At 42.9% G+C, this 24,049-nt stretch overlaps 1 protein-coding gene across 1 annotated transcript in view; it reads left to right on the top strand.

Annotated features, from left to right (window-relative positions):
- The first annotated feature begins 660 nt into the window (after window positions 1–660).
- Window positions 661–24,049, top strand: part of tmem184c (transmembrane protein 184C) — a 37,448-nt gene continuing 14,059 nt past the window's right edge. Inside the window, exons 1-5 of the mRNA XM_067992254.1 lie at window positions 661–1,317; window positions 3,372–3,502; window positions 3,618–3,654; window positions 7,088–7,293; window positions 20,546–20,620. Coding sequence (XP_067848355.1) covers window positions 1,201–1,317; window positions 3,372–3,502; window positions 3,618–3,654; window positions 7,088–7,293; window positions 20,546–20,620 — 566 coding nt within the window. The 5' untranslated portion in view covers window positions 661–1,200. The remainder of the gene's footprint in view (window positions 1,318–3,371; window positions 3,503–3,617; window positions 3,655–7,087; window positions 7,294–20,545; window positions 20,621–24,049) is intronic.

Below are 24,049 nucleotides of genomic sequence, written 5' to 3'. Positions count from 1 at the left end.
TTTTGGAGTCGTGCGGGGAGAAGCACGGCGGCGGCAATAATGGCAACGTGTGAACGCGCACAGAGCGGCTGAGGCCCGAGCCGGAGGCAGGCTGCAGTGACTCGGCCTGTTCGTTTGTCTTCAGTCTGAGTGTTTGGTCGTGGGAGGCCCGGGCTCGGTGCGCACTCGGAGCCGCTTCAGCACCCGGTCTCTCCGTCCAAATAGAGGCTCTTCTCTCAGGAAATGCAGCGGGCGCTGAAACCTGAAAGACCCGGCTCCAGCTTGTCAGCATCAACACCGCCGAGTCCATCCGCTCGGAGAGCAGGGTGCCCGTTGTAGTGAGGGGGGTCCGGGGGGCAGGGTGCCCGTTGTAGTGAGGGGGGTCCGGGGGGCAGGGTGCCCGTTGTAGTGAGGGGGGTCCGGGGGGCAGGGTGCCCGTTGTAGTGAGGGGGGTCCGGGGGGCAGGGTGCCCGTTGTAGTGAGGGGGGTCCAGGGGGCAGGGTGCCCGTTGTAGTGAGGGGGGTCCAGGGGGCAGGGTGCCCGTTGTAGTGAGGGGGTCCGGGGGCAGGGTGCCCGTTGTAGTGAGGGGGGGGCAGGGTGCCCGTTGTAGTGAGGGGGGTCCGGGGGCAGGGTGCCCGTGGCAGCGAGGGTGTCCAGGGGGCAGGGTGCCCGTGGCAGCGAGGGTGTCCAGGGGGCAGGGTGCCCGTGGCAGCGAGGGTGTCCAGGGGGCAGGGTGCCCGTGGCAGCGAGGGTGTCCAGGGGGCAGGGTGCCCGTGGCAGCGAGGGTGTCCAGGGGGCAGGGTGCCCGTTGCAGCGAGGGTGTCCAGGGGGCAGGGTGCCCGTTGCAGCGAGGGTGTCCAGGGGGCAGGGTGCCCGTTGCAGCGAGGGTGTCCAGGGGGCAGGGTGCCCGTTGCAGCGAGGGTGTCCAGGGGGCAGGGTGCCTGTTGCAGCGAGGGTGTCCAGGGGGCAGGGTGCCCGTTGCAGCGAGGGTGTCCAGGGGGCAGGGTGCCCGTTGCAGCGAGTGTCCAGGTTAGTCAGAGGCGGGGTGTGCATTGTGGTGCAGGTATCCAGGAACTGTGCAGAAGCCCATTGGAGAAACTGAGGGAGTTTAACGCTCGGGGTAATTGGGGTGGTTGAGAAAGTGTAGTACTTGTTCCCGTGGGATGTAGATTCAGTAGGATTTGATCAACTGGGTGAGAAGCACACTGATATCCTGGAACCATGTCGTGCACCTGTGGGAACTGGAGACAGTGGATCCGCCCTTTGGTGGTATTCCTATACATAGTGGGTGTTGTGGTTGCTATTCCTCTCTGTGTCTGGGAGCTGCGAAAATCTGAGGTAACGTGGCAGTCTGTCATTTTGTTTTATTATAAGTTATTTCTGTTTTAAAATGATGCATTTAAACAAGAAGTCTTAACTAAGAAGTGGCATATTATAATGTTTCGAACCTAGAAACTCCTTCCTGTAAGCAAATGTACTTCCCATGTTGAAGGGTAGTGGGATGTTGCTAGTAATTTGCTCACAGGTTTTTAAAACTGTATTTTTACATTAATGGATCTTCTGGGGCATTGTTTACAGTAAATTGGAGGATGCCCTCTTAAATGACTATTGCTTTTCTCTCCTGTCCTTGTCTTTCCTCTTCTGGTTCTCCCTTTCTCTTCTGGGTCTTTCTCTTTTCTATTCTTTGTCCAGCTTTTCTCCAGCCTCTTTGCATTCTCCTCACAGTTTACTTTCCCACCTAGCTTTGTATCGTTAGCAAACTTGGATACATTACATTCGATCCCCTCATCTAAGTCATTGATATAGATTGTAAACAGCTGAGGCCCAAGCACTGATCCTTGTGGCATCCCACTAGTTACAACCTGCCAACCTGAAAATGACCCGTTTATTCCTACTCTATTTTCTGCCCATTAACCAATCCTCAATCCATGCTAATATATTACCCCCAATCCCATGAGCCCTCATCTTGTGTAGCACCTCGGAACATAGGAACAGGAGTAGGCCATTCAGCCCCTCGTGCCTGCTCCGCCATTTGATAAGATCATGGCTGATCTGTGATCTAGCTCCATATTCCTGCCTTTGGCCCATATCCCTTAATACCTTTGGTTGCCAAAAAGCTATCTATCTCGTATTTAAATTTAGCAATTGAGCTAGTATCAATTGCCATTTGCGGAAGAGAGTTCCAAACTTCTACTGTAGACATGTTTTCTAATCTCACTCCTGACCTTATCGAATGCCTTTTGAAAATCCAAATATACTATGTCCAATGGTTTCCCCTTTATCTGCCCTGCTAGTTACACCCTCAAAACATTCTAATAGATTTGTCAAACACAGTTTGCCTTTCATAAAACCATGTTAACTCTGCCTAATCAAATTATGATTTTCTAAGTACCCTGTTTCTATGTCCTTAATAGGTTCTAGCATTTTCGCTACTGATGTCAGGCTAACTGGCCTGTAGCTCCCTGTTTTCTCTCCCTTTTTTGAATAGCGGGGTTACATTTGCTACCTTCCAATCCATGGGGACCGTTCTAGAATCTAGGGAATTGTGGAAGATCAAAACTAATCCAGCCACTATCTCTACAGCAACCTCTTTTAAAACCGTAGGATGTAGCCTATCAGGTCCAGGGGAGAAGGAAAAGGCAAGAGACAGGCACTCTGATTGGTACAGAGGAGGGAAAGGGTGAAGGGAGACTGGGAACGTTCAGTTTCCCTTCAAGGCTCGAATTTGGGGATGATCCTGTTATTTAAATAATAGTGCTTTCCACAAAGTCATGGGGAAGAAGCCCTTTAGTTCAAAAGCTGTCCCTGATAAAGGATTTTGGGGAAAAAATGAAAAAACCTTTAGGGAATCCTGCTTTCCTCATTTTTAAAAAGCCGGATCCCATGCAAAGGTTGAAATGGGCTTTTGAAGTGTGTCCTGAGACAGACAGGCGTGGGATAAGAACTGGTAGCAGGGGACAGTTTTCATTTTAGTCTCCCGTGTCACAGTGAATAAATGTCAGCACAAGAATTTATAATGGAAAAAGTTGACAGGAAATGCACACAGACATTCTTGTAATATATCACTTCCCCAGCAATCAACTCAAACTGACAGTGATTAGCAATTGTTAATCCTTTATGAATGTGACCACATGTTCACTTAATGAAGCATCTTGACTGATGACACAAGCTGCCAGCAACAGCAAAAAAAATGGCAATAATACTAGGCAATATCCCCACACCATACATGGTCATTTTACATGCTTCCCAAAACCATATTGTTGATTTCAAACAATTTAATGATCTCAAGATTTTTCTCTAGTGGCTGAATTACTGGTAATAAACATGCAGCTTTATGTATCCATAATATTTAGTTGTTTCCAGTAATGTTTTGTTTCTATTTTTAAATCCAGGTCGGAACTCACAATAAAGCATGGTTCATTGCTGGGATTTTTGTGTTTATGACAATTCCAATATCACTTTGGGGCATCTTGCAGCATCTAGTGCATTATACTCAGCCAGAATTACAGAAGCCAATAATAAGGTACTCAATGCACCTTTGATTTTACTAATAACAATGTCAGTTGTACATCTAGGAAAAATAGTAAATGCAGAATATTTAGAAATTGTAATTTATTGTCCAAATTTTCTGTCTGCAGGATCCTATGGATGGTACCTATTTACAGTTTAGACAGTGTAAGTTGATTTTTAAGTTCTTATGGATAATTTGTGTTGCTTGAAGCCTTGAATTAAAATACATTATTGATTTACCAGATAATTAGTAAGAAGCTGGGTTGCAGAGTGCCTTGTACTGCACAATGTGTTACAGTGCTTGTGTTATTGTGCTTGTTGACTGGGTAGCTTGTTTTTGCTTGCATGTTTTCAGTAATCACACCCTTGTATTAAAGACTAATGTGAAGTCCTAATGTATGTCTTGGATAAACTAAATTAATACTGTTGAAGAAAGATAGATTTCTGAATTTCATTTTGATGGCTTCTTTTACTGAGTTCCACCCAAGATCTAGAGCACTTTTTAGAACCAATAAACCCAAATTAAACTGAGTTTTGGTAAATTTTTAAAAAAGCCAAGTTGCCTTACTGTAGATTAGATAAATCCTTGCATTAACAATTTGTAAAACATAATATTTTCTCAATTATACCTAAAAGTAAAACAACTAGGCTAGAAATGACTCCACATTTGGGGAACCAAACATAACTCCTTTCAGAGTGTTGAAATATATGTGTAAATAAATAAACATAGAAACAGGAATAAGCCATTCAGCCCCTTGAGCCTGTTCAGCCATTCAGTTAGATTATGGCTGATCTGTATCTCAACTCCATATACCTGTCGTTCTTCTATATCCCTTGATACCCTTACCCAACAAAAATCTATCACTCTCAGTCTTGAAAATGTCAGCTGTACTGGCCTCAACAGCCCTCTGGGGGAGTGAGTTCCAGATTTCCATGGGTGAATAAAGATAAGGGTAAAATTGAAACTAAATACATACTTTAAGTACATAGACAATAAAGGAGGGGTTAGGAAAGAAGTCAAAAAAACAATTAGGAAAGCAAAGAGGAACTACGAGATTAAATTATCATGGAATATAAAAAGAAATAGTAAAGTATTCTACAGATACATAAATAACAAAAGAAAAATCAGGATAGGGATAGGACCACTAAGGGATGCACAAGATAAACTCACAGGTAACAACAGCAAAATGGCAGAAATACTGACTAGTTACTTTGCCTCTGTATTTACCAGGGAGACTAACAAGGTAGGCAGGACATTAGAAGAAGAGATCGAAAAAGATATAAAAACATTTAAGACAGAAAAGGGGGACATAATTGATAAACTAATCAAACTTAGGGAGGATAACACCCCTGTCTGGATGGATTGCATCTGTGAAAATTAAAAAGTTGGAGAGGAGATGGCAGAGGCACTATTAATATATATAAAAATTCACTAGAAACGGGAATAGTGCCAGAGGACTGGTGGGCAGCTAATGTTGTTCCTATATTTAAAAAGGGAGCTAGAACAAGTCCAGAGAACTGTAGACCAATTAATTTAATGTTGGTGGTAGAAAAGATAATGGAATCTTTACTCAAAGATGTAATAGGAAAATATAATAAAGAATAGTCAGCACGGATTTCAGAAGGGCAAGTCATGCTTGACCAACCTTATTAAATTCTTTGAAGAAATAACAGAGTAGACAAGGGTAATGCAGTAGATGCAATATTTGGATTTTCAAAAGGCCTTCGATAAGGCACCACATTGTAGACTCGTGGCTAAGGTCAGAGCATGTGGAGTCAGCGGATAGGTAGCAGAATGGATAGCAAGCTGGCTACAAATCAGAAAACAGAGAGTAGGGGTTAAGGGTAGCTACTCAGACTGGCAAAAGGTGAGAAGTGGTGTTCCACAGGGATCGGTGCTGCGACCACAGTTGTTCACAATTTACATTAACAATTTGGATTCGGGAATCGGAAGTACAATTTCAAAATTTGCGGATGACACCTAATTGGGGGTATAGTTAATACAAAGGAAGAATGCATCAAAATGCAAGAGGACATTAATAAATTGGCAGAATGGGTGTGTATTTGGCAAATGAATTTCAATATAGATAAGTATGAGGTGGTGCATTTTGGTAGGAAGAATAACCTTAACACAGTTTTCCACACCATCCTCCTGCAATACACCTCCTCTGTTAGACAGCTAAGTAGGACTGCCCTTGCTTGGTTGCACTCTTGCCTATCCAATTGTGGGCAGATCATCTTCAACTCCACTGCCTCGGTGTCAGATTGCTTGTCTGATACTCAGTTGCGGATGAGCTGCATTTTCCTCCAGCTAAACACTGGGAAGACTGAAGGCATTGTCTTTGACCCGTACCACAAACTCCATACCCTCACCACCGATTCCATCCTTGGCAACTGCTTCAGTTTGAAGCAGACTGTTCGCAACCTCAAACTGAGCTGAGCTTCATATCCTCTCTATCGCAAAGGCTGCCTACTTCCACCTCCACCCCTGCCTCATTCCATTTGCCGCCGAAACCCTTGTCCATTTCACCTCCAGACTTGACTATTCCAGAGCTCTTGTGATTCTCTCTGTAACTTTCTCCAGCCTGACAACCCTCCAAAAACTCTGCATTCCTCCAACTCAGTCTTTTGTGCACCTCCATTCCCTACGTCACACCATTGGTGGCCGTGCCATCTAGGCCCTAAGCCTTAGAATTCTCTTCTAAACCTCTCTGCCTCTTCACCTCCCTCTCCTCCTTTTAAGACTCTTCTTAAAACCCACCTCTTTGTTTTTAGTCACCCCATCTAATTATTTTTTTATATATGTATCTATCTATCTATCTATCTATCTATCTATCGCTCTCTTTGGATTGGTGTCTGATTACCCTTCTGTGAAGTGCTTTGGGGTTTTTTCCTATATTAATGGTGCAATATTAATGCTAGTTGGTGTTTTAAAGGAATCGTTTTTTTTTTAAGTACAAAGTGCATTCATTCCGGCCCCTTCAAAAATGAATGGTACAAATTTCCTCATGTTTATATTGTGGAGTTTCATTCTCTAAAATCATTTTTAAAATAACTCCTTTTTGAAGAGAACTTTTTTCATTTTATTTGACCCGTTCCCCATCAAATAAATATATTTTGGAGCACTTTCATTCAATGGAGAATGGGTTAAGCTAAATCATGAATTTATGTATGAATGCTACTTCACAACTTGGGACCCTCTGATGCATGCACACAAAACAAAGATTAGAATACAGGAAAGAGAAGTAAGTTTCACACCAAATATTTGGTGGGAACACAAATATTGTAGGTGCTGAAAATCTACAACTTTGCAACAGCTTGAATTTTGATACTGAATATTGATATTGGAAGGTTTTGGCATGGAAGTGTCATTGGGTATGAGTGTATATTGCATGTTCACTGTGGTCTGATTAGGATAAGCATACTTGAATCTTTGTCTTTTTCTATTGCGTTAGTTTGGTGTTTGGGTGGTATTTTCTAAAATGCAGATCCATATTACTCATTATACAACAGTTTGGTGTCTAGATGCTGACAAGTTTGTGTAGTAAAGCAAAGTCTAGTTACTTACTTTTACATGAAACCATTTTTTTCTTACCAGTGGATAGCCCTGAAATATCCTCATATCGCAATATATGTCGACACGTGTCGAGAATGCTATGAAGCATATGTCATCTATAACTTCATGATCTTCCTGCTGAGCTATTTGACCTATCAGTACCCCAATTTGGTGATACTGCTGGAAGCTAAAGATCAACAGAAACATCTGCCCCCTCTCTGCTGCTGCCCATCTTGGCATATGGGAGAGTAAGTAGCAAAGCTCCAACTGTTTATGCACTGCTTAAATGCAATTAATTGAGATGCCAGTTTTCCTGCAGAAGTTTAAACTGTTTTACATGATAAACCTTAGAAGTAATGTACTTTTTTCTGGCCTGTATTCATGGTTGTACATGTACCAAAGTATAGATTTGTATCCTTACTACTGTACTATTCTTTGTTCAATCCTAGTCTCTGTTTATGCAATATTTTAAAATCTATACAAAATCAGCTGGAGGCAATAATTCATAACGAGCCAGATGTAGCAGGGATAACTGAAACATGGCTACATAAAGAACAGGACTGGCAGTTAAATATTTTAGGATATAACTTGTTTAGAAAGGATAGGGAAGGAAGAAGGGGGTTGGGGTAGCTGTACTAATTAGAGACAACATAATGACAATAGAAAAAGGGGACATAAGTAATAAGATAGAAACAGAATCCATATGGATTGAGACAAAAGATAAGGGTTCAATCACGTTAATAGGTATATTCTACAGACCACCTAATTGTGGGAGGGAAATGGAGCAAGAAATATGTAGGCAAATCTATGAAATGAGTTTAAAAAAACATCAAATAATCGTGGAAGATTTCAACTACCCCCAAATAAACTGGCAAGATGATGTAGGGAAAGGGGAATGGAATTTTTACAGTGTGACGAGGACTCCTTTCTTACCCAACAATCAGTGCTGGATCAAATAATGGGAAATGAATCGGAGCATATAAGAGAAGTAAGCATAGGGGAACATCTAGGCAATAGTGTCATAACATAATAGGGTTTAAAATAATGATTGGGAAAGACGTAAGATGAAACTAATAGATTGGAAAAAAGCTAATTTTGATGGGATGAGAAATGAACTAGGGAAGGTAAACTGGAAAAAAATGTTGATGGACAAAGAGATAGAACAGCAGTGCGTAATATTTATAATGGTGATCAATAGAGTTCAGGAGAAATATATTCCTCAATTTTTAAAAAAAAGACAAGAACAAACGAGCCAATAATGAAACACCATGGATGAATAAAGAGTTAAGGGTAAAATTGAAACTAAAGAAAACGGCATACTCTAAGTACACAGACACTAATAGAGAGGATGACAAAGGGGACTACAGAGAGGAAAGATGTCTTTTAAAAAAATGAGGAAAGCAAAGAGGAACTACTAAATTAAATTATCAAGGAATATAAAAAGAAACAGACACAAATAACAAAAAAAAATCAGGATGGATCAGAGCCACTACAGGATGCACAAGATAAACTCATAGGTAATGACAGCGAAATGGCAGAAATATTGAAGTTACTTTGCCCCAGTATTTACTAGGGAGATTAACAAGGTGGGCATGACATTAGAAGAAGAGATCAAAAAAGATATAAAGGCATTTAAGATAGAAAGGGGGGGAAATAATTCATAAACTAATCAAACTTAGAGAGAATAAGACCCCTGGCCCAGATGGATTGCATCCACACATATTAAAAGAAGTTAGGGAAGAGACAGCAGAGGCACTATTACATGTTGATATAAAATCATTAGAAAAAGGAATAGTGCCAGAGGACTGGCGGACAGCTAATGTTGTTTCTATATTTTAAAAGGGAGATAGAACAAGTCCAGGGAACTACAAACCTCAGGAGAAAACCCTTTACCCAAAGAGTGGTAAGAATGTGGAATGCACCATCACAAGGAGTAGTTGAGGCAAATAGCATAGATGCATTTAAAGGGAAGCTAGATAAGCACATGAGGGAGAAAGGGTATGGTGATAGGGTTAGATAAAGTAGGGCGGGAGAAGGCTCGTGTCGAACATAAATGCCGGCGTAGACCATTGGGCCAAATGGCCCGTTTCTGTGCTGTAGACTCGATGTAATAATGTAGCGAATTAACCATTTACATGATGCCTTTTATTAACCATTTCATTCATAGTACTAGAATAAAGCTGCTAATTTTTTTTAAAATCACTGTTCACGAGATAAATGCAGATGAGAAAGTCTATTCTGCCCATCTTGGCTCATTCATCCGAAAATTTAAGCATGCAGAGTGTCACAGGTGTGAATCAGTTTACCTGAAGAGACCTTTTCCACTCTAATCACATTAAGAGCAGAAACAAACTCAACACGACTTTACATCTGTTCAGAATTTGGTGTGGATGGAAATTAGCAATTTGGTAAGTTGACACATTTGCAACGGGGCAAAGCTGACCGCCTATGACGGTAATGGGGTTCTATCCAGTTTCAAATTACAAAATTTTAAATTGCATTTTTTTCATTTGAATGTCATTTAGGGCTAGGCACTAGGATGTTTAAAATGATGAGCATGGCTGCTATCTCAAGATTTGCTCTCTCCTTTACGTTGTGGGTGGGGGGAGGGGATTGTGGTGAGTGAACACACTGTCTGGGTTCGCTGTGACTAATACCAAGGACTGGCGCATACGCACTCGGGCCCAGGGCTTGTTGGACCACGCATGTGCATTGTAGGTCACCAACCGCGCAATCCCATAGTGGTGGCGGTAGACATGACCAAGGAAGTTGATCTGCCATTGTCTGTGTATGCCTATGTCTTTAACTGTAAACATCAGGTTCTGGTTGGTTGGCTGAACACCTCAAATTGTGAAATGTTAATATATGCAAAGTTGCTGTGGAAACTTAACACTATACCAATGCACTAACACACCCAGACCAGTATTACAAAGGGAAAAGTTTTACTTTAATTGACTTGTATACAAGGGAAGAGCGCCCTCAAGCAAAGGTTGAAGGCGCTGCTTCTTTGAGTCAGTGAGACAGCTCATGTTTATACAGTAAATCGTGTACGCCCACCTGTCGTAGAATATGGGCATACACGTACATTCTTTATTGGTTCAGGTAGTTGGTCAATCAAGTAGTGAGCCTGCCCCCTCTGGACGTCCATAGCTCATTCCTATCTTGGCACATAGGCCTCGTAGGCCTGAGCACACTTATCCTCCCCGCATTCTTGTCCTGGTTATCAGTAGGGCTGAAGTCAGTCTCAAGGCCACATGGCCTTTCAAGAAACTGTATTCTCATTATATTTTATAGTCAGCAATACCCTTATCTGCTAGGGGAGCCAGACGGTGCTCAGCTAACTTAATTATCAACATACCAAGGCTTAAACGTAATTACACAATTGTGCCTTTCTGTGTGTGTGTGCTGTAGCTACCCCATTATGTGAGCCAAAGAGTTAATATGGTCAAATATCCATCATGCATTTCTTCTTTTTTATGGTTTAAGGGTATTAGAAAGTTAATATGGTCAGGTATCTCTATGCATTTCCACATTGCCATTGTGAAAGGAGATGAACAGTGGTCGTTTAGGACCAAACTATTTCTAATACCTATAAACTGTTAGAAAATTGAAAACCCACCCAGGTGTTAAAAGCTGACAATTCTCACTCTTAACAGTCTGGAAGATACAATGATTGAAAATTTGTTTACCTGCCTGTTGAGGGGACCTGGAATTTCTTAAAGGAAGTTTCCTTAGTAAGGAAAAGGCAGAGGTGTGAGAAATTGCCTGGCCTGGGACTAATTACTGTTCATTGTGTCTTTAGTTCACTCATTACAACTGTGTTTCCAAGTGACTGACGAGACAGAACTGAGTCCAGAGGCATGTGATTGTGTAAAAACACTCATCAAAAGATTTAGTTTAAAGGAGATGAGAATGCAAAATGCTTAAGTATCAAGTTAGAAAGAATGAACTTACATTTATAAACTGTCTTTCACATCAATAGAATACCCCAAAAGCATTTCAAAGCCAATTAATTACTTTTGCAGTGCTGTTATTGTTAGGTGTACAAATGTAGCAGCTAATTTATCCCATAAACAACAAATGAGATGAATGACCAGGTAATCTGTTTTAATAGTGTTGGTTGAAGGATGAATTTTGGCTGGGATACCAGAAGAACTTGCTGTTCTTAGGGGAAAAATAATGGCATGAGATTTCTTTACACACCTGAACAGGCAGATGGGCAGTTGATTTAGCGTTTCATCCAAAAGATGGCACTTCTGACTGTGCGGGGTGGTCTTACTACTTCTATTAAAGAAGTCAGGAGTATATGATGGGCAGCCCAATGCTATTTCAGTGTATACATCCCAGTGCTACAAAGGTTAACTGAGGTGCACTATCTTTGGTCACTTCATGCATCAGGTTGAATTTTGGTTCATACGAGACGCAGGCCTGTCTATGGAAGTTGCCTTTCGGGTGATCATGAATAAAGAGCTTCTTCATAAAAGACTATTGCTCTTAAGTTGTAGCATAAGAACATACGATCATGGCTGATCATCATCTACCTCAACTCCATTTTCCCACCCTATCCCCATAATCCCTTAGTGTCCAAATATCCATTGATCTCAGTCTTGAATATTGTCTTATACTAGGCTGGGACAGCATCACACCAATCAAAAGGTGTCGTTGTTATTCAAACAGGCCAGTCACGGAGAACAGCACGTCCCAGTACACTGGATATACATTGTGTCAATTACACAGACAGGCAGAAAGAAACCCAAAATGGCAGAGAGAGAGAGAATATTAAAAAACATAATTTTTTCCCCTTTTTTGCTGGTGGGGTTACATGTAGCGTGACATGAACCCAAGATCCCGGTTGAGGCCGTCCTCATGGGTGCGGAACTTGGCTATCAACTTCTGCTCGACGATTTTGCGTTGTCATGTGTCTCGAAGGCCGCCTTGGAGAACGCTTACCCGAAGATCGGTGGCTGAATGTCCTTGACTGCTAAAGTGTTCCCCGACTGGGAGGGAACCCTCCTGTCTGGCGATTGTTGCGCGGTGTCCGTTCATCCGTTGTCGCAGTGTCTGCATGGTCTCGCCAATGTACCATGCTCCGGGGCATCCTTTCCTGCAACGTATGAGGTAGACAACGTTGGCCGAGTCACAGGAGTATGAACCATGTACCTGGTGGGTGGTGTCCTCTCGTGTGATAGTGGTATCTGTGTCGATGATCTGGCATGTCTTGCAGAGGTTGCCGTGGCAGGGTTGTGTGGTGTCGTGGACGCTGTTCTCCTGAAAACTGGGTAACTTGCTGCGAACGATGGTCTGTTTGAGGTTGGGTGGCTGTTTAAAGGCGAGTAGTGGAGGCGTGGGGATGGCCTTAGCGAGGTGTTCATCGTCATCGATGACATGTTGAAGGCTGCGGAGAACATGGTGTAGTTTCTCCGCTCCGGGGAAGTACTGGACGACGAAGGGTACTCTGTTGGTTGCGTCCCGTGTTTGTCTTCTGAGGAGGTCTATGCGATTCTTCGCTGTGGCCTGTCGGAACTGTCGATCGACAAGTCGAGCGTCATATCCCGTTCTTACGAGGGCGTCTTTCAGCGTCTGTAGGTGTCCATCGCGTTCCTCCTCGTCTGAGCAGATCCTGTGTATTCATAGGGCCTGTCCATAGGGGATGGCCTCTTTGACGTGGTTGGGGTGGAAGCTGGAAAAGTGGAGCATCGTGAGGTTGTCCGTGGGCTTGCGGTAGAGTGAGGTGCTGAGGTGCCCGTCTTTGATGGAGATTTGTGTGTCCAAGAAAGAAACCGATTCTGAGGAGTAGTCCATGGTGAGTTTGATGGTGGGATGGAACTTGATGTTATCGTGTAGTCTCTTCAGTGATTCTTCGCCGTGGGTCCATAGAGACTACACGATAACATCAACAAGTTCCATCCCACCATCAAACTCACCATGGACTACTCCTCAGAATCGGTTTCTTTCTTGGATACACAAATCTCCATCAAAGACGGGCACCTCAGCACCTCACTCTACCGCAAGCCCACGGACAACCTCACGATGCTCCACTTTTCCAGCTTCCACCCCAACCACGTCAAAGAGGCCATCCCCTATGGACAGGCCCTATGAATACACAGGATCTGCTCAGACGAGGAGGAACGCGATGGACACCTACAGACGCTGAAAGACGCCCTCGTAAGAACGGGATATGACGCTCGACTTGTCGATCGACAGTTCCGACGGGCCACAGCGAAGAATCGCATAGACCTCCTCAGAAGACAAACACGGGACGCAACCAACAGAGTACCCTTCGTCGTCCAGTACTTCCCTGGAGCGGAGAAACTACACCATGTTCTCCGCAGCCTTCAACATGTCATCGATGACGACGAACACCTCGCTAAGGCCATCCCCACGCCTCCACTACTCGCCTTTAAACAGCCACCCAACCTCAAACAGACCATAGTTCGCAGCACGTTACCCAGTTTTCAGGAGAACAGCGTCCACGACACCACACAACCCTGCCACGGCAACCTCTGCAAGACATGCCAGATCATCGACACGGATACCACCATCACACGAGAGGACACCACCCACCAGGTACATGGTTCATACTCCTGTGACTCGGCCAACGTTGTCTACCTCATACGTTGCAGGAAAGGATGCCCCGGAGCATGGTACATTGGCGAGACCATGCAGACGCTGCGACAACGGATGAACGGACACCGCGCAACAATCGCCAGACAGGAGGGTTCCCTCCCAGTCGGGGAACACTTTAGCAGTCAAGGACATTCAGCCACCGATCTTCGGGTAAGCGTTCTCCAATGCGGCCTTCGAGACACACGACAACGCAAAATCGTCGAGCAGAAGTTGATAGCCAAGTTCCGCACCCATGAGGACGGCCTCAACCGGGATCTTGGGTTCATGTCACGCTACATGTAACCCCACCAGCAAAAAAGGGAAAAAAATTATGTTTTTTAATATTCTCTCTCTCTCTCTCTCTGCCTTTTTGGGTTTCTTTCTGCCTGTCTGTGTAATTGACACAATGTATATCCAGTGTACTGGGACGTGCTGTTCTCCGTGACTGGCCTGTTTGAATAACAACGACACCTTTTGATTGGTGTGATGCTGTCCCAGCCTAGTATAAGATATGCGATTTGAGAACCTTTTCACTCATTCATCTGACGAAGGGGATAATCTCCGAAAGCTTGTGATTTTAAAATAAATTTGTTGGACTATAACCTGGTGTTGTAAGATTCCTTACATTTGTCCACCCCAGTCCATCACCGGCATCTCCACATCTTGAATATTGTCAACAACTGAGCATCCACTGCCCTCTGGGGTAGAGAATTTCAAAGATTTACAACCCCCTGAGTGAAGAAATTCCTCCTCATCTTAGTCCAAAGTGGCCAACCCCTTATCTGGGGACTATTATCTCAAGATCTAGACTCTCCAGCCAGGGAAACAGCCTCTCAACAACTATTCTGTCAAGCCCTCTAAGAATTTCAAATGTTTCAATGAGATTATCTCTCATTCTTCTAAACTCCAGAGATTATAGATCCATTCTACTCAATTTCTCCTCCTAGGACAGCACTGTTATCCCAGGAATCAATCTAGTGAACCTTCATTGCACCCCCTCTCTGGAACGTATATCCTTCCTTAGGTAAGGAGACCAAAACTCTATCGTGATCCAAGTGTGGTCTAACCAGAGTCCTATATAATTGCAGCAAGACCTCCTTACTCTTATACTCCAACCCCCTTGCAATAAAGGCTAACACACCATTTGCTTTCCTAACTGCTTGCCTATACCTGCAAGTTTAACTTTGTGATTCATGTACAAGGACACCCAAATCCCTCTGACTACCAACATTTTTTAGTCTCTAACATTTTTTAAAAATATTCTGCTTTTCGATTCTTCCTACTAAAGTGGATAATTTCACATTTCCTCATATTATACCGCCACCTTCTCACCCACTCACTTAATCTGTCTGTGTCCCTTTGCAGCCTCTTTGTGTCCTCCTCACAGCTTGCTTTCCCACCTAGCTTTGTATTGTCAGAAAACTTGGATACATTACACTCTGTCCCCTCATCTAAGTCATTGATACAGATTGTAAACAGCTCATTACGCTGATCCTTGCGGCAAACTGAAAACGACCCATTTATTCCTACTCTCTGTTTTCTGTCCAGTAATCAATCCTCAATCCCATGAGCCCTAATCTTGTGTAACAACCTCTTGTGTGATACTTTATCAGATGGCTTTTGAAAATCCAAATATACAACATCCACTGCTTCCTCCTTATCTACATTTACCTGAGGAAGGAGGAAGCCTCCGAAAGCTTGTGAATTTAAAATAAAATTGCTGGACTATAACTTGGTGTTGTAAAATTGTTTACAATTGTCAACCCCAGTCCATCACCGGCATCTCCACATCTTATCTACCCTGCTAGATACACCCTCAAAAAACTCTAATAGATTTGTCAAACATGATTTTCCTTTCTCTCCTGTTGACTCTGCTTAATCATATTATGATTTTCTAAGTGCCCTGTTACTGTGTCTTTATTAATAGATTCTAGCATTTTCTCTACTACTGATGTCAGGCTAACTGGCCTATAGTTCCCTATTTGCACTCTGCCTCCTTTCGTGAATAGTGGGGTTACATTCGCTACCTTCCAATCCACGGGGACCGTTCTAGAATCTAGGGAATTCTGGAAGATCAAAACCAATGCATCCACTATCTCTGCAGCCACCTCTTTTAAAACCTGAGGATGTAGTCCATCAGGTCCAGGGGATTTGTCGGCTTTTAGTCCCATTAATTTCTCCAGTAATTTTTCTTCACTAATGTTAATTGCTTTAAGTTCCTCACTCTCATTAGACCCTTGATTCCCCACTATTTCCGGAATGTTTTCTGTGTCTTCTACTGTGAAGACAGATACAAAATATTTGTTTAACGTCTCTACCATTTCCTTATTCCCCATTATAATTTCTCCGGTCTCTGCCTCTAAGGGACTCGTGTTTACTTTTGCTAATCTCTTCCTTTTTACATACTTGTAGAAGCTCTTACAATCTGCTTTTATATTTCTTGCTGGTTTACTCTCATTTAATTTTCTCCCTCTATCAATTTCTTGGTCATCCTTTGCTGATTTCTAAAACCCTCCCAAACTTCAAGTTTACTATTTTTGGCAACATTGTAAGCCTCTTCTTTCAATCTAATACTATCCTTAACTTCCCCAGTTGGATCATTTTTCCTGTGGAGTTTTTATTCCTCAAGGGAATGTATATTCGTTGAGAATTATGAATTATTTCTTTAAATGTTTGCCATTGCTTATCTACCGTCATATCTTTTAATCTAATTTCCCAATTTACCTTAGCCAACTTGCCCCTCATACCTACATAATTGGCTTTGTTTAAATTTAAGACCCTAGTTTCGGACTTAACTATATCACTCTCAAACTCAATATGAAATTCTATCATTATGATCACTCTGCCCCAGAAGATCCTTAACTATAAGATTACTAATTAACCCCGTCGCATTACCCAATACGAGATGTAAAATAGTCTGTTCCCTGGTTGGTTCCTCAACATATTGTTCTAGAAAACTGTCTCGAATGCATTCCATGAACTTGTCTTCCAAACTACTTTTGCCAATCTGGTTTACCCAGTATATGAAGATCAAAGTCCCCCACGATTATTGCATTACCCTCGTTACATGCTCCTCTAATTCCCTGATTTATATTCTGTCCAACACTATAAACTACTGTTAAGGGGGCCTATAAACTACTCCCACCAGTGTTTTCTGCCCCATGAGATTTGAGATATCTTTTTTATTTGATTTTTATGTATCATGAAAGTAGCTTTTAACTATAAAATTTTATTTGTTTTGTGATTTAATGGAGCCATAGAGGTTTACAGCACAGAAGGAGGTCATTTGGACCATTGTTTCTGTGCTGGCTCTTTTGCTAATCCCACTGCCTTGCTTTGTCCCTCCCAATAACCCTGTATCTTCCTCTGCTTTTCAAATACTTATCTGCTCTTCCCTTTTAAAAAAAATGCATTGGCTATATGTCCTCACCTGTGGCAAAGCATTCCATGCTCTAACAACTGTGAAAAAAATTCTCTGAACCCCTCTCCACACCCTCATCACTGATTCCCCAATCAGGGAAAAGACCATTTCCCATCAAAACCCTGATGACCTTAAAAAAAACCCAACTCTATTGAAGCTCCTCTTAACCATCCTGATCCAGTGGCAATAGTATCTTAAGTCTCTCATTACTGTAGTATCCCATACCTGGCATCATCATAGTGCATCTATGCTGTATGCTCTCTGGCCTTAATGTTACCCAAAACTGCACCCAGTATTCCAACTGTGGTCTAACCAAATTGTACCAATGTATCATTACTTCTTTACTCTTGTTCTTTATGCACCTACATGAAGACTGAAGGGTGTCCGTTCATTGACGTGTTGCTATCTTACGACAAACTGGGTATCTGCTAATTGTATAATGGGGCCATTCTCCTAAAGTTTCAAACCTAATAATTTTAGAAATCCGAGCATTTGCAAGTGTACTCACGGGGTTGCTGCTGTTAGAAGGGGAGAGCGTTGAAATTACAGAAAAGCATGACACTTTTAAATCTTAAATCAGGAAATGGTTGCCTACAGTTAACTTAATTGAAATTTACTTTGTCAATGTTTCCAAACCAAGGAACTGCTTTTTGGATTATGCTACCTGTGGTACTGGTGCAGCATCTTTTGCTCTGGCTGCCTTTGGTAGCCAGGTTTCATGGCTGTTTATAATTTAATAGGATTGGATAACTGTGAAGTTATCCACTTCGGAAGGAAAAACAGAAAGGCAGAGTATTATTTAAATGGTGATAGATTGGGAAATGTTGATGTACAAAGGGACCTGGGTGTCCTTGTACACCAGTCACTGAAAGCAAACAGGCAGGTGCAGCAAGCAGTTCGCAAGGCAAATGGTATGTTGGCCTTCCTTGCAAGAGGATTTGAGTACAGGAGCAAGGATGTCTTACTGCAGTTATACAGGGCCTTCGTGAGACCACACCTGGAGTATTGTGTGCAGTTTTGATCTCCTTAACTAAGAGAGGATATACTTGCCATGGAGGGAGTGCAGCGAAGGTTCATCAGACTGATTCCAAGGATGGCAGGACTGTTGTATGAGGAGAGATTGGGTTGACTCGGCCTGTATCCACTTGAGTTTAGAAGAATGAGAGGGGATCTCATTGAAACATATAAAATTTTGACAGGGCTAGACAGACTGGATGCAGGGAGGATGTTCCCCCTGGCTCAGGGGGTCCAGAACGAGGGGTCACAGTCTCAGGATACGGGGTAGGACATTTAGGACTGAGATGAGGAGAGGGTGATGAACATGTGGAATTCTCTATCACAGAAGGCTGTGGAGGCCAAGTCACTGAATATATTTAAGAAGGAGCTAGATAGATTTCTAGACACAAAAGGCATCAAGGGATATGGGGAGAGAGTGGGAGTATGGTATTGAGATGGAGGATCGGCCGCGACCGTATTGAGATGGAGGATCGGCCGCGACCGTATTGAGATGGAGGATCGGCCGCGACCGTATTGAGATGGAGGATCGGCCGCGACCGTATTGAGATGGAGGATCGGCCGCGACCGTATTGAGATGGAGGATCGGCCGCGACCGTATTGAGATGGAGGATCGGCCGCGACCGTATTGAGATGGAGGATCGGCCGCGACCGTATTGAGATGGAGGATCGGCCGCGACCGTATTGAGATGGAGGATCGGCCGCGACCGTATTGAGATGGAGGATCGGCCGCGACCGTATTGAGATGGAGGATCGGCCGCGACCGTATTGAGATGGAGGATCGGCCGCGACCGTATTGAGATGGAGGATCGGCCGCGACCGTATTGAGATGGAGGATCGGCCGCGACCGTATTGAGATGGAGGATCGGCCGCGACCGTATTGAGATGGAGGATCGGCCGCGACCGTATTGAGATGGAGGATCGGCCGCGACCGTATTGAGATGGAGGATCGGCCGCGACCGTATTGAGATGGAGGATCGGCCGCGACCGTATTGAGATGGAGGATCGGCCGCGACCGTATTGAGATGGAGGATCGGCCGCGACCGTATTGAGATGGAGGATCGGCCGCGACCGTATTGAGATGGAGGATCGGCCGCGACCGTATTGAGATGGAGGATCGGCCGCGACCGTATTGAGATGGAGGATCGGCCGCGACCGTATTGAGATGGAGGATCGGCCGCGACCGTATTGAGATGGAGGATCGGCCGCGACCGTATTGAGATGGAGGATCGGCCGCGACCGTATTGAGATGGAGGATCGGCCGCGACCGTATTGAGATGGAGGATCGGCCGCGACCGTATTGAGATGGAGGATCGGCCGCGACCGTATTGAGATGGAGGATCGGCCGCGACCGTATTGAGATGGAGGATCGGCCGCGACCGTATTGAGATGGAGGATCGGCCGCGACCGTATTGAGATGGAGGATCGGCCGCGACCGTATTGAGATGGAGGATCGGCCGCGACCGTATTGAGATGGAGGATCGGCCGCGACCGTATTGAGATGGAGGATCGGCCGCGACCGTATTGAGATGGAGGATCGGCCGCGACCGTATTGAGATGGAGGATCGGCCGCGACCGTATTGAATGGTGGACAGGCTCGAAGGGCCGAATGGCTTACTCCTGCTCCTATTTTCTATGTTTCTAATTCTAAATACATTGTGGAACCGATAGAGGTCTTCCCAGTTTCTACAAATATTGCTGGTTGCTCCTTTCAATTATGTGTATAATTGTGTATAATATAAAATAATTGTGTGTAATAGAGTACTTCAGATGCTAATGTCAGCTTGTCAGGGTCATATGTTTTCAGTTTTCAGAAATTCGAAGTGAATACTTGAAGCACGGAATATTTCCTTATCTGTGGTTTACTCAGGCAAAGCTGAAGAAAGAAAAACTGATGTTATTTCAATCTGTGCACATTGTTGGTGCCTCTGTTTTCCATCTACATTAACTTATCTAACATCAGTACCATAATTGATAAGTATCGTGTTCTCCTGTTTTCTTCACTTTTATGACGATGGCTCTTGAGAACAGTCGGTGTATATATCTGCAAATACTTGACTATTTAAAAATGCTGTATTTGATTTGACTAAAATTATGTACCATATTTTATTGTACTATTACATATTTTTCCATTGCTATAAGTTCCAGTATACAAGTTATTTTATTTGTGTACCTTATGATCCAGAAATGACATCTATAGATCACATAATGTCTACCTCTGTTGCTGCATTTTAATTGTTATATGCTTTACAAAATGTGCCTTTGAGAATGATTACAATTACATGTTCATTTTTTAGATTTTATATTCATTCAAAATGCTAATTGTATTCGTGTTTCTCTAGGTCACTGAAGTTTTGAGAGTAGTAGTATTTTCTATTACCTGTTGTATTCAGAACCTATATATTGCTCCAAATGAGTGCCCTTTCTGATAACCTTTTTGCTTGTGCTTTCTTTGATAGGGTGTTGCTGTTCAGGTGCAAGCTTGGAGTTTTGCAGTATACTGTAGTCAGACCATTTACAACAATAATTGCATTGTAAGTAATATTGTTTTGGAGCAAAGAATGCAAATATTTTTACCTTTTTGTGTCTTCTTACATTTGTCTAGAGCTCCAAACACTTCTGTTACACACTAATCTGTGTATTTTCTCCAATCAGTATGCTGCATTCACTTGTTCATAGTGTTGTCTTTCTATTGGGGAAACCTAATGCAGATAGATGACTACTTTGCTCTACCTCTCCCTTTTGCCCATCAGCATTATCCTGACCTCCCTGTGGATTGCCACTTCAATTCTTCTCTTCCACAAATTTGACCTTTCCACCTTTGGTGTGCTACATGGTTCTAACTGAGCTCAACACAGACCTATGGAACACTTTCATTTTCATATTCTTCATGACTTCAATTTGAGTTTAGCTGACTCTCCTGTTTTTCTGCTGGATTCTCCCAATGGCCTAATTAACTTCTTGCCTTTTTTAGAACCACATGTAACTTGCTCTGTTGGGTTTCCTGTAACCTTTGGCTTTTAGATTCCATTGAATCTTAAAACCCCTTTCATTTGGAATCATGCAGCACAGAAGGAGGCCACCTTCAGCCCATCGTGCTTGGGCTAGATCGTTGAAAGAGCTATCCAATTCCTGTTCCTGTACCCCCTTTAAAATTGTACCATTTAGTTTATATTGCCTCTTTCATTCTCCCTATCAAAATGTATCACTTCACACTTTTTTGCGTTAAATTTCATCTGCCATGTGTCTTCCCATTTCACCGATCTGTCTATGTCCTCCTGAAGTCTGTTACTATCTTCCATATTTTTTACTACATTTCTGCATTTTGTGTATCTGCAAACTTTGAAATTATACCCTGTATCCCAAGAGCAGGTCATTAATATATATCAAAAAGAGCAGTGGTCCTAATACTGACCCCTGGGAGGACACCACTGTATACTTCCCTCCAGTCTGAAAAACAATCGTTCACCACTACTCTCTGCTTTCTGTTCCTTAGCCAATTTTGTCTATTATGTGGTACTTTATCAAATGTCTTTAGAAAGTCCATATGCACAACATCAACTGCACTACCCTCAACAACCCTCTTCGCAACTTCATCAAAGAACTCAATCAAGTTAGTTAACACGATTTTCCTTTAACAAATCCATGCTGGCTGTCATTTTTTAACCCATATTTTTCCAAGTGACAATTAATTTTGTCTCTGATTAATGTCTCTAAAAGTTTCCCCACCAACGATGTTAGGCTGACTAACCTGTAATTGCCGGGTTTGTCCCTCTCCCCTTTTTTGAACAGTCTTCTGGCACACCACATATCTAAGGAGGATTGGAAGATTGAGGCTAGGTCCTACCCTTACCTCCATAACCTGGGATGCATCCCATTTGGACCGGGTGACTTTTCTACATTGAGTACTTGCCTACCTTTTAAGAACTTCTTTATCTATTTTTATCCTATCCAATATCACTACTATCTCTTCCTTTACTGCTACATTGGCAGCATCCTCTTCTGTAGTGAACCGATGCAAAGTATTCATTTAATACCTCAGCCATATCCTCTGCCTCCATAAGAAATCTCCTTTTTTGTCCCTAATCGGCCCCACCCTTCCTTTGACTACCCTTTTACTATTTATATTTTTATGAAAGATTTTTGTGTTCCCTTTTATGTTAGCTGCTAATCTATTCTCGTACTCTCTCTTTGCTCCTCTTACTCCCTTTTTTAGATCTCCTCTATACTTTCTGTATTTAGCTTGGTTCTCTATTGTATTATGAACCTTACATTTGTCATAAGCCTCCTTTTTCTGTTTCATTTTAATCTCCATACCTTTAGTCATCCAGGAGCTCTTGCTTTGAGTGTTTTTCCTTTCCCCCTCGTGGGAATGTATCTACTCTGTATCTGAACCACCATCTCCTTGAAGGCTTCCCATTGTACAATTACTGTTTTGCCTACCAATTTGATTCCAGTCCACCTGGGCAAGATCTCTTTATAACTCACTGAAATTGGCCCTCTTCCAGTTAAGTATTTTTAAGCTTGATTGCTCTTTTCCATAAGTATTCTAAACCTAATATTATGATCACTGTTCCCCAAATGCTCCCTGACTGCAACATGCTCCACTTGCCCCACTTCATTCCCCAGAACTAGATCCAGCACTGCTTCCTTCTTCGTTGGACTGGAAACGCACTGATCAAGAAAGTTCTCTTGTATACATTTCTGAAATTCCCCCCCTCTTTGCCCATTACACTGTTTACTGTCCCAGTCTATATTGGGATAATTGAAGTCCCCCATTATCACTACTCTATGGTTCTTGCATCTTTCTGTAATTTTCCTACAAATTTGCTCCTCTATCTCCTTCCCACTATTTGGTGGCCTATATATACACCCAATAGTGTAATAGCTCCTCTATTCCTTAATTCTAACCAAATAGATTCTGTCTTTGACCCCTCAACTACATCATCCCTTTCCAGTACTATAATAGTTTCTTTGATCAATATTGCCACCACCTCCTTTCTTTCCTTCCCTATCTTTCCTAAATACCATGTAGCCAGGAATATTAAGTGCCCAATCCTCCCTTTCTTTGAGCCAGGTCTCTGTTATTGCCACCATATCATTGTCCCATGTGGTGACTTGTGCCTGCAGCTCACCAACCTTATTTACTATGCTACGTGCATTTACGCACGTGCACTCCAAACTCATCTTGGGCTGCCTCGCTTTTGCCCACTGTTTGGTCCATCATATTTCTGAACTCTTCTTTACACTGGTACTATTTGTCCCTCCCAGTCTCTGCACCTTGTTTCTCCTTTCTGATGTTTCATTCTGGTGCCCATCCCCTTGCCAAATTAGTTTAAACCCTCCCCCACAGCACTAGTTAACCTCCTCACAAGGACATTGGTCCCAGCCCTGTTGAGGTGCAATCCATCTGGCTTGTACAGGTCCCCCCCTGCCCTAGAGCTGGTCCCAATGACCCAGGAATCTGAATCCCTTCCTCCTGCACCATTTCCCCAGCCACACATTAACCTGTCTTATTCTACTATTCCTATACTCATTAGCACGTGTCATTAGGAGTAACCCAGAGATTACTACCTCTGAGGTCCTGCTTTTTAACTTCCTCTCTAGCTCCTGAAACTCTGACTGCAGGGCCTGTGCCCTTTTCCTTCCTATGCCATTGGTTCCCACATGGATCTCGACTTCTGGCTGTTCTCCCTCCCCTCTCAATTTTCTGCACCTTCTCAGAACATGTATATCTTGTCTTTTAGGTTGATTCTGATATTAATTTGCATTACTGCCACAAAAATCTTCCAAATTCCTTTTTATACTACATTTTATCTTTCCTTCTATTAAAAAAAATCCTAATAATGAACTACAAATGCTTTGTCATGTGATGATGGCTAATATAAGTGGCACTGCCTGCTCTTCTCTTGACAGACAAAACTAGCTGTTTCTCAAGTAGGAATTTGTATTGAGAAACTCAT

The sequence above is a fragment of the Heptranchias perlo genome, chromosome 1 (assembly GCF_035084215.1).
Source record: "Heptranchias perlo isolate sHepPer1 chromosome 1, sHepPer1.hap1, whole genome shotgun sequence".
Lineage (NCBI taxonomy): Eukaryota > Metazoa > Chordata > Chondrichthyes > Hexanchiformes > Hexanchidae > Heptranchias > Heptranchias perlo.
Note: the sequence above shows the minus strand (reverse complement) of the source record. Positions and strands in the feature narration are given on the sequence as shown.